Raw genomic sequence first — 11329 nt, forward strand, 5'->3', positions numbered from 1 at the left:
TCTCCATGGACCCAGTGTGGCGAACTATTCTTCTGTAATAGAAACATGCATTTAACGTGAGTAAAGTATTCTGTTTAAAGGAGAAAAGTATACATTTTCCTAAGTTTTGTAGTGCTAGTTGTGTTGAGGTTCCTCACTTTGAGGCTGCATGCCGCGCTCGTCAGACGCTGTTTTCGCATAGCGTAACAGCGTCTGGTCGGGCTAAGCAGTAAAGTGACAGTCAGGACCGGGCGCGAACACACTAACAATTGTTAGTTTCTCACGACCACAAGACACCACAAGTTATGGTAACAAATGCCATAGTAACTTACTTTTGGTGATATGAATTACATGCGTACTGTATTATTCACCATTCGGCCCAGAAATCAAGCTCAACTACAGCGCACAAGACAAGACGGCCTGCCGGGTTTGGTTCGTGTTGTGCATTCCTATAGCGTTGCGCGCGGTATACACTCAGTAATTATACACACAGGAATTCCCGTATAAATATGTGGGTACGTGGAACTACTGTGGTGTTTACAGTAAGCGCGCCATCTACGTTCTCCTGATCCTTTATTGACCTCGAAAACGAAAATGGCATTTACACGTGCGAACGTTGGCTGCAGACAATTATGTTCTCGATTTCGGCATCAGGGGTTTTCCGAATTATGGCGGACTTTGACATTTTCTTCCATGGTATCTGGGGCACAGGATGACGAATCTTCCATAGAGAAGAACGCTTTTTACGCTAAGTATGCAGACAAGATAAAGAAGCTTCAGAGGTGAGCCATAAAAACCGCGAGGTATCCCCACCGACCCTAGCCGCAGCAGCGACCCCAATACTATACAGCGACCCGGCCCGCCCGCGCCGGGGTTACACTGACCCCAGCTCGGGCATCGGCTCCGGCATGGCAGCGCATGCATGTGGGATAGCACGCACGTGCGCGCCATGGCCAGTGCAGTACTGTGCTGCTGTGTCAGCAAGAAGGTGCTGCTGAGTTTAAAGGGCCCCTGAAATCCAAATGCATGTTGATTTGTGTTGATTTATGACACCCTCAATATCACTTTTGCGGTGAAACGAAATATCTAGGGCATGCCATATCTAGAAACATTCCATATATTTTTAACGATTTTTTCCTTCTATTTTTTCTTCAGATTACTTGGGCCAAGACAATTGGTCTTGGGAACGCCCACAAAAAATCCTTCCAAACCAATAATTCCTCAGATCTGATGACCTCATCTGTCAATCATTGAAAGTACTGAAATGTTTAAGAAAAGACATTGGAATGCACTTTCCCCTCGACTTGGCATAACTTACATGTTCCCTCGCTATGTCTTTTGTTAGTCACATCACAGAAACATGCAAGTTATGCTGAGTCGAGGGGAATCGAAGATGCATTCCAAACGATGTCTTTTGTTAAACATTTCAGTACTTTAGCAATGATTGACAGATGAGGTCATCTGAGGAATATTGATGTGGAAGGATTTTTTTTTGGGGGGGGGGGCATTCCCAAGTACTCTGAAGAAAAATAGAAGAAAAAAAATCGTTTAAAATATATAAAGTGTTTCTAGATATTCGTTTCACTGCAAAAGTGATGTTGAGGGTATCATAAATCAACACAAATCAACAATGCATTTGGATTTCAAGGGCCTAAAGTTTAATAGTCTTATACTTAATATAGAGCGCTGTTGCTCGTACTTAGCAGGCTTGGCTGGGCGATGGGTCGGGCCTTGCTACGTTGTATTTCTGTCTTCCAAAATTGAGGGGGTTGATGCTTTCCTCGGCTCTAGTGATCATTCTCAGAAGTAAAACCTTTGTCAAATTCAACGAAATATCCAATTAAAATGCATGCTTTGGTTTTTACGTCTGTATCCATGTCCATGATTACCCCCTACCCCTTTTTTTGTTTGTTCTGTTTTGTTTTTGTTTTTTGCCCATCCAAGACTAGGGTAGTGTGTCAAATTTTTGTTCAGTATTCAGGAATTGTGTTAATCTCCTATCTCTAACATGCAATGTTAGTTTTGAAAAGGCGTAAGTAGGCTCTACATGTACAATGTGAATACAAAATGTAGAGAGCTGTAAAGCAAGCCGCCCATGCACGTGTAATTCAACTGCCAGCTTTTTGTAGATGTAAAAAACCTATGGGATGTAGACCCCTAGTTCCTTGACCGAAAGATTGGTCTGTATCTAGTCGTTGGGTAGACCCCCTATATGTTCTGCGGAGACTGCTTCTGGCTTCACGGAAGCCCCTCCCATATGTCTATGGAGGAGAAGAGAGCTGATAAAGTCAAAAAATGATCAAATTAAAGATAATAAAAAGTTTTGGTACCTCAAAAATGTCCTTGTCTTAGTTTGTGTTTCAGGTTAAAGTACCTTTCATGTAACTAACACTGTGAGACTTACTCGCCCCAAAGTGCTCTCATGTCTTAGTAATCATGCAATTAACTGCGACCAGCAGCCCCATACGCATAGCGACCAGCAGTCCCATACGCATAGCGTAATCGGGCTTCGCATTGTAGTATTCAGGATCATGACAGATTTAGTATCGTGGGATAAATGTTAACTTAAAATCCCATAAATTCGTCAATTTGAAGACTTACCAATTAAGGTGAAGTATTAAAAACAGGCTTCGGGCAACGTTTGGTTCTGCCTACAGTCCCTTTCTGTTCGAATTGATGACTGAATGTGACTCGGCCGAGAGGACCTTGGGAGAGCTACATACACCATGTACACTGAATACTACAGCCAGTGCATGCGAACACATCACATGCGCACAAATTTCAAATCCCATATCAACGGATAAGATGTTTGTGTGCGCATGCGCTGGCCGTAGTAGTCAGTGTGTGCATCGGTCCATGGTGTATGTAGCTCTCCCAAGGTCCTCTCGACCGAGTCACATTCAGTCATCAATTCGAAAAGAAGGGACTATTGGCAGAACCAAACGTTGTTCGAAGCCTGTTTTCAATACTTCAACTTAATTGGTAAGTGTTCAAATCGAAGAAATTTTGGGATTTTAAATTGACATTTACCCGCGATACTAATTCTGTCATGATCCTGAATGTTACAATGCGAAGCCCCATTACGCTATGCGTATGGGGCTGCTGGTCGCAGTTAGCTATGCGTACAATGGGCTGCACGCTGCTGGTCGCAGTCAGTGGTTTCGTACAATATTTATCGACGCTGTATGGCGACGGCTCTGGTACGAAACCATTATTGCATGATTACTAAGACATGAGAGCACTTTGGGGCGAGTAATTCTCACAGACAACGTACTTTAACGTGAAACACAAACCAAGACAAGGAAATTCAGGGAAACTTTTGAGGTACCAAAACTTTTTATTATCTTTAAAAGACTCCTCTGCACTGGACAGACAGATTTTTCTATCTTACATTTTTTGTACTCTTACATTGATTTGTAGGTCCCTATGCTTCTGCATGTGGTCAAATTTTGTCACGGAGGTCAAACCTTGGTCTGGGTTTATCAATCTCTTCCAAAGGAGACGGGAACAAATTTACTGTATACAGAAACGGAATACAGAAATGTATTTTATGTGCTGCCATGTGACAGAAGAAAGAAAGGTGAAAATTGTTGGAGGTATACCTGTGAGTTAGAAGATAGAAAATTAATTTTGCTGCAACTTGTACAAGCCATCGAGCTAGGGTATCCCCATTACAGGCCTCACACAGTATGCCCATGATGTGGAATTATGTTACTTTGTTCTTCTCAAATTTACCTCCAGCTCAGAACCTGAAGTTTTCCAGTCCAGGCTAGACATGGTAAAGGAAGCAAAGAAGAAGACGACTGCAAGTTCCACACAAAGTGCCAAGCAATCGGTCAGTGCAGGATTGTTTTTATTTCAGTGTCATCTTTTTATTTTTGTACTCGTATATAATTTCTTGATGAGATAATCATTGCAACAAAATTATTGTCATGTCTTAGACATAAATGTACATATAGTACATGTCATGAGAGGGGGAATAATGTGATGGTTAAATCTAAGCACAAAATCCTTGAGAGCGAAACTTCTTTTTTTTTTTTGGGGGGGGGGGGGTAAATGATGATTTTTGGATTTTGTTCTGGTGTATTTCACTTTAGTGCACTGTACTCTTGTGCATGCATTCATTTCACCAATACACACTACATCAGGTCACAAAATTTTGTGTCCCAGCCATTTTGAGCTGCATTCAAATGTTGTAGATGACAGGTCCTATTGTTGTCTCTGTGCCAAAGCCATAACATGATATGCTCATTTCTTCATAGACATCAGTTGGGTGACTTGTTTTGTTCAAATCATGACCTTTTAGTCAGACAGAGTTGCACTTCAATGGAAGTTTGTTTTTGTGCATTGTTAGCAGCACAATGCATATTGTTACCTCACTTGTCAGTTGAGGAAACTTGTGAATGCATTTCAAATACCAAGTAGTTCAATCTTGCTCACCTCTCAACAAATTTCTGGTTAGTAGTTTGTGCATCAAAATAGTATTGTACAAAAGCAGATTTTTTTTTCTTTAATCCTTAAACACATTGCCTTTTTTTTTTCCTCTTTTTTTTTCATATTTGTTCAGCTATCAGATACTCCAAGGCCCCCTCAAATGAAGCCAGGAGAGTCACAAGGGCAGAAAGTAAGTATGCACCACAACTATTAAATGATATCATATTCATATGAAAGTGCTTTGTTAAGAGGCATTAAGAGATGTACAGGATTTGGGAGTTTACAGGTAAATTTGCAGTTTTGACCTTCAAGACAAGTACTGTATACGCTGTTATTTTCGCGTACAGATATTTTCGCGAATGACGAGGCCATAGACATTTTCGGGAGATGTTGTTTTCGCGAATTGACGCCGATACTTAAGTTAAAATTAATGCACTATTAACAGGGTGCATGGAGACATTTTCGCGTGTTGTTGAATTCGCGATCCAACTGTGATTCGCGAAATTCGCAAAAATTAAACCCTGGTGAAAATAACAGCTTATATAGTAATACTTTTGTAGAGAACCAGGAGTGAAGATCAATGTGTAACCATGCTCATACACCTGCACATACAGCATTGCCATGATCATTACTCCCACCCCTCTGGTTTAATGGTAGAATCTTCTGTGTTTGGCTGTCTATGTGTGAGTAAAGTCACATTTAGATTTTCTATTAGAGATACCCAACAGGTGTCAATCTTTCATATATCTTTTCAGAATAAAATTTCATGTTCATACAAAGAAGAACATTGATGTACATTGTGTAAAGAAGAATGTTCAGGCTGCAGGTGCATGGGCTGATAAAATTATTCTGCAAGACACTACTAGACACAGGGTCAATGCAAATGACCTTAAGGATAGCATACTACGCTTAAGGATAGCATAATACGCTGAATATTTCGCGAATTTCGCGAGTCAGCTGCTATTTGCAAAATTAAAAACACGGGAAAATATTGACTCTAATGCTGATATGAATATGACGTACGCGTATACATTTCTCCATTCAGTACAGGACTCCAGGATAGCGAATTTAACCACTCGCGAAATTGTCGGGAAGTCCCGATTCGCGAAAATTTAGACTCGCGAAATATATAGCGTATACAGTAGATGCTAAAGGCCAGATATTTTTTGAATGTAGTTATATGAATTATCTTCAGTTTGCACCTTCTAATTTGTCTCATCCCCCGTCACCAGAGCTTGGATTCCATTGTCAAGACAGACCTACTGAGACAGCATTCAGTGGAGGAGATCACACAGGTGAGTGTCTGCGTGCTGTTACTAAAGGCATCTTGTGCAGCAAATTCTGACAAATAAACTGCACATGATTGTTCAGAGAACAGAAAACATTGTAGGGACAGAAGTAAGCAACATTATTGAAACACAAAGTTGAAGAACGTACGGACCAGTGTCATTAATAAAGCCAAAGCAGATGCAACCAAATTTAGTGTTTGTTGTTGATGTTTTTCAAGTACAGATACTTTGAGAGAATTCAGTGATAATGTATTCACAACAGTCAAATGTTATTGAATAGACTCAGTGCCAATAATTCAAAGAGATTGTAATGAAAAAAAAAAAATGTGAAGGAACTCATAACTACTGTGTAAAAGTGGCCTAAGATGATGGTCAGTTCCTTTGAGAATCACTTTAAACAATGAAAATATTGTATAGATAATGATAATGATTTCAGTAGTAGGCAGGAATTGTTTCTTGCATGATTGGTTTTTCAGAGAGGCTACATTTTTTTTTTTTTTTTTAATAATAGCACCTGTGTATCCCATGCACATTTTATTTCTGAGATATTCAAGACTTGTGTTCAACATACTTTGCATTGTTTTGATGTGAAGGCTGTGGGGGAAAGCTTCCTTAGTATTTTGTCTGTTTTTGCTTTGGTGTAAAGCACCTTGAACATTCAATCAGAATGGAAAATGGGGCTATAGAAATTGTATGTATTATTATTCTTATTATTTGTCCCTTTCCTCCTTTTTTGTACAGATATGGAAAGACTTCCACAAGGACAAGGACTACATCTGTGCTGTGATACCTGTAAGTTTGTGATATGACCGTGCTCCGTTGTGGGTGCCTCCTTCGCGATAATTGTATTTCCCAGCAAAATTATATTCAGTTGTGTCATTTATTTTCTTGGTTTGTGCATAAAATAAAATAAAAAAATAAGAAAAGATTTTATTTGTTGGGTCAATAATTCAGCACGCATTTTTCAAACTCATCATTGTTTGTACAGCATTTCAATTCGGATTCATATGATGTCAAGGATACAATTTTTAATCGAATTCATTTTGAAAAATTAGTTTTGATTCTGTGGGAGTCAATTTGCATGCATGACAGTGACAAATGTCACACTTTCGTGAAATCACACAGAGCTTTGAAATTCTCTGTCTCATTTGTATGATTCTCCATTTTATTTGTCTACTTGAGATACTAAAATGAGTTTATCACGAGGACCTGTTAGGCTGTAGTTTTGTCATCAGTACTGTATTATAATTTCTTTCTTTTTTCCGAATTGCAGAGTGATACTTATTCCCGAATGCAGGAGAAAGCCAGAGAATTTCCTATGGTGAGTTGTATAGTTGTCTGTCTTGTCTGTCTCTCAGTCTGTGAGTTTATGTGTGAGATACTGATTGATAACTGTATAGTATGACCACATCCATTATTTTGGTAGCATGGATTGGATCATAAGAACGAAATCAAAATATTAAAACAAGTGACAGATTATGCATTCTTAACAGTTTTGGGAAACCTGTTTATTAGCATCACAATACCAGTACATATTTTGCATATGTATGTAGGGGTAAAGAATGATTATAAAGAATACAAAGTTATATTAATCAAATAGAGACATTTACTCCAGGTTTGGTCTTTAGATATGTTGGCAGTTTTAATTCTTCTAATATGATCAACATGGTGGTTGCATGATGCGAACTGCATATGAATTGCTGTGAGCACATTCAATGGATGAAAGATGGTCAATAACCCATCAAGGAAGCATGTTGCTATAGTTTGTTATTTCTTTTTGTCATAAGTTCATTCGTTGTTAATGGACTTAATAAATTCAGCCAGTTCCATCTAATCATTCTCCAGTATAGACCGATTCGGGTTCGTTGAGGGCAGCAGACAATTTGTGGTACTGGGCGCGGCCATTAGCTCATTTTGCGGTGTCCCAGCCTACCCCCCCTCTCCCCCACCCCATGTTTACCGTGCACTTGTAACAAAGGTTCGCGCACTGAGCAAGTGTTCGCACACTCAGTACGAGACATCCATTGGCTAAAGCAACCATGCATCAGTTTTTCATTCCGTGCACGTGCTAATGTAGGGAGAGGGGTGGGGGAGTGGGAGGAGGGGTCGGCTGAGATACCTCAGTAATGGCGCTGCCCATGCCAAAAATACACATAGCGCGTCACAGAATCGGTCTATAAGATATGCAGTGAAATTCAGTGTTGGGAATTTGATGATGAAAAGATGATAATTACTGCAGCATAACTTCTCCAGCACTTGATGGATTGATACTTTCCCTCCCCTGTATCCCGACACACCCAGTTCCTGTATCCCCTGCCCAGGGCTGAGGGGTACGAGTTCTTCTTTGCCCAGTTTGACAACCACTGCTGCTACTTCACCTCTGTCATCAACTATCAGGTGAGTTTCATCTCTCCTTTAGTCTTGTCCTCTGCAGAGGCATTTTAGGTATTTTGTTACAGCCACTTTATTGTATAAGATCCATTCGCCATTGTCTTCCTACCTTAAAGGTACTCCAACAGAGGGTTTCCAGTTTAAGAGTAATTTCTCTTTGCCGGTGACTTCCTAAGATTCTCTTAACCTGTTGAGGACAAGTCCTGAGTATACTCGGATGAGCGTCTATGAAAAATGCGTGTTGTAGCAAAATCAAACCGTTTTCAACAGGTTAAGTTGAGTTTGGTTTAGTAATCATAGATCATAAAAGGGAATTTATACAGGGTTCATACAGGTCATGGAAAACCTGGAAAGTCATGGAGTTTGACCTAGTCTTCTTCCAGGCCTTGAGAGTCATGAAAAACTGATATTTCCGTCAAAAGGTCATGGAAAGTCATGGAATTGCGAAAATTGTAGAAGTTTATCTGTTGTTTGTCTGAGATGTGTATGTATTCCCTAAGTTGCTTTGCTTTGATTTGAGATCAGATCAAATTTTCAGTCTAATGTGTTTAGAAAAAAAAAAAATGTGTGAAAGTCATGGAAAGGTCATGGAATTCTGGCTAAAAAGGTCATGGAAAGTTATGGAATTTAATTCATGAGAAAGAGTATGAACCCTGTTATACCTTAGGGTTATATGGGTTGAGATAAAATAGTTGGAAAGGATATTTGCCAATAATGTGTAAACTCACATAGAGGTAATGGCTGAAAGTAGACTCACATTTAATAGATGCTTTGCTTTCTCACAGAGTGTAGATGTATTCTTATTTAAAACAGAATCTGTTTTTGTTCCTTCCTGACACAGGCCTACCAAGAAAATGCACCTGCCCTACTCACAATTACTCATTATCCAGAACTGCAAGAAGAAAAAGGTACAAATCCATGTTTCATTCATACCAGAGCAATAAAGCATAGTGCTACTGGTAAAGTTATTTTCGTAATCTTTACACTTATGTTTATTTTAATTCTACATACTCTGATATGAACCTTGTTGTTGTTGTTGTTGTTTTGGTTTTTATGGCATGTCTCACTCAAGATTGAGTATTTATGATTGTATAAACAGATCTGTCTCTCATACATTTAGCCTTTGTTCAGGACTCTCTTGCTGTAGTATTTTCAAGTGAAGTGTACGGAGCGTAGACACTGCATGCAGTACCATTCTTGTCTGTGCTTTTATTTTCACAGATTTTTTGAGTCGAGCGATATTCGCAGAATCAACAACTCATCAGAATATTGCCTTCTATAATGAAAATGCAATGCATATCTTAATATAAGGTGGAAAATAACTATTTTACTTTTCCTGAAGAAGGATAACTAATTTCTCATTCCATGACAGTGGGTTTGCATCACAAATTCAATCACCTGCAAATCTGTCTTACAAGGCCCAATATGTAAACTGTCATAGTGGCAAAGCACATAGCCAGTTCAACATTTAGTTGCAGATTCCCTTCATTGATTAGAAGTTGACATTGCAAGGATTTTGGGGAGGATTCAAGGGTTAGTGCCATGACTTACATAATATATTCTGATGGAATCCTCTATTTTCATTTTTTTTTTTTTTTTTATTGAATCTCTATTTTCAAACCTTTCGATATGAACCTTTTAGGAATTGTTCTGATGCGAGGGGAGATGGACACAAAGTTTGTGGTAAGTCAGTCTTCAACCAACTCATAACTGTCTTAGAAGTAATGCTATTTAGCGAAAGAAATATGTATACTAATTGCTCTATGAATCAGGAAAACTAATGCAATAAAGCAAGATTTACATCAACAGTTTTAACTGTGAATTTACTGTGCCATTGGAAAACTGTTTTTATATTGCTTGGAATATTTAATTTTGTGTGCAATATCTGAAATTTACTATGTACTTGTACTTACTGGTATACAAATATAGTAAGACACATTAATTATGCAAATGATGTATGATGTCTGTTTGTTTGGTACTAAATTGTATGCAAATTATACACATACAGACACACACCAACCCACACTGTGCACACACATTTGAGGTTGGAAAGGTGTGACATCGCGTGATTCATCAGAAGTTCAAAATATTGCTTGTACGTTCAATCCATTCTCCTTTCATTTCCCAGTCCGTCCAAGATGCTCAGTTCTTTGCCAACCAGCTTCAGCTGTACTACGCCACTGAGGACGCCGCCCGCCAACAGTTGCTAAGCGACTTCAACCGACGCCCAGCAGATTTCAAGCACATGAACCTTATAGCCCAACTCTCAAACACGGCCGTTGGCCTTGGCTGAGCTGGTACTCAATACATAAGTAACCATCTGTCGATAATTACAAACAGGATTGCCTTTGGAATGTTCAAGGGCACCGCACGGTAGATCTGTATTATTGTTAAGACATAAAGCTGTGGATGTCTTTCATGTTGGTGCTGAATGTATTCGATAAGAATCATGTCAAGAGTGTGTGCTTTGGTACCAAGTCAGGATGATGATGATGATGAACAAAACTTTCTTTACAATCTGTGTTATTATCATGTATTCATTTGAATCATTGAAAATCAAAGGCATCACAGTGCTTGACATTAATGGTGGCCCGGGACCACTAAAAATTTATGTCTGGCCACCAAATTTCAGATTAAATGATCTTATGGTGACCCGACTGGGCAAATTAAGATTCAGAATGGATTGTTATTTTCTTTTTATTTCGGGCAAATTCATTCTTCTTTTTTTTTTCTTTTTCTTTTTTTTTTTTTGGGGGGGGGCAGACATATGGAAATGGAACTAAATTAACCTATCTAGCATATTTCGTCTTACAACTATGCAAACAGTCATTGCCATATTTCTTCATGGCCATGTTTTTCTCATTTAACCACTACATGACAAAACCAGATGAGGTATAATGCAGTGATAAAGCTCATAAATATTTCTGCTTAATGAGCATCATTTTCTATCTCTACATGCAAGTGTCTACCTTCTGTTTTGATGGCATCAAGTTTTGCTGGCCTGCCAGGCCAACATTTTCCACCATATCGTGGAATCCCTCATGCTTCAAGGAGAAAGTGGTGATACAATCTCCATCATAATTCTCTCCAGCAAGATTAAGAAGAGCAAAACGTTTAGAATGAAAGTAGCATACATTAACCCTATCTGTGTCATGGGCCGATTTAGTCGGCCCAAAACCTGCCAGATAAATGCTTCAGCCGATCTGGTCGGCCCTATTTTGATTGACAGATTACTT

General features: G+C 39.1%; 1 protein-coding gene across 1 annotated transcript; it reads left to right on the top strand.

Moving 5' to 3' along the window:
• The first annotated feature begins 639 nt into the window (after window positions 1-639).
• LOC140237262 (ATP synthase mitochondrial F1 complex assembly factor 1-like) lies at window positions 640-10494 on the top strand. The gene is made up of 10 exons (XM_072317206.1): window positions 640-761; window positions 3721-3814; window positions 4547-4603; window positions 5646-5708; window positions 6444-6494; window positions 6976-7023; window positions 8004-8099; window positions 8935-9001; window positions 9736-9776; window positions 10222-10494. Exons 1-10 carry the CDS (start codon window positions 673-675, stop codon window positions 10384-10386), a joined length of 771 nt encoding a protein of 256 aa, XP_072173307.1. The 5' UTR covers window positions 640-672; the 3' UTR covers window positions 10387-10494.
• The last annotated feature ends 835 nt before the right edge of the window (window positions 10495-11329 follow it).

This window comes from Diadema setosum, chromosome 13 (genome assembly GCF_964275005.1).
Source record: "Diadema setosum chromosome 13, eeDiaSeto1, whole genome shotgun sequence".
Lineage (NCBI taxonomy): Eukaryota > Metazoa > Echinodermata > Echinoidea > Diadematoida > Diadematidae > Diadema > Diadema setosum.

Bases quoted from the DNA above. Each gene is read 5' to 3' on its own strand.
- LOC140237262 (XM_072317206.1), top strand. From the start codon at position 673: ATGGTATCTGGGGCACAGGATGACGAATCTTCCATAGAGAAGAACGCT. The intron at 8,100-8,934 runs GTGAGTTTCATC...TTCCTGACACAG, and splicing joins CCTCTGTCATCAACTATCAG to GCCTACCAAGAAAATGCACC. The intron at 9,777-10,221 runs GTAAGTCAGTCT...TTCATTTCCCAG, and splicing joins AGATGGACACAAAGTTTGTG to TCCGTCCAAGATGCTCAGTT.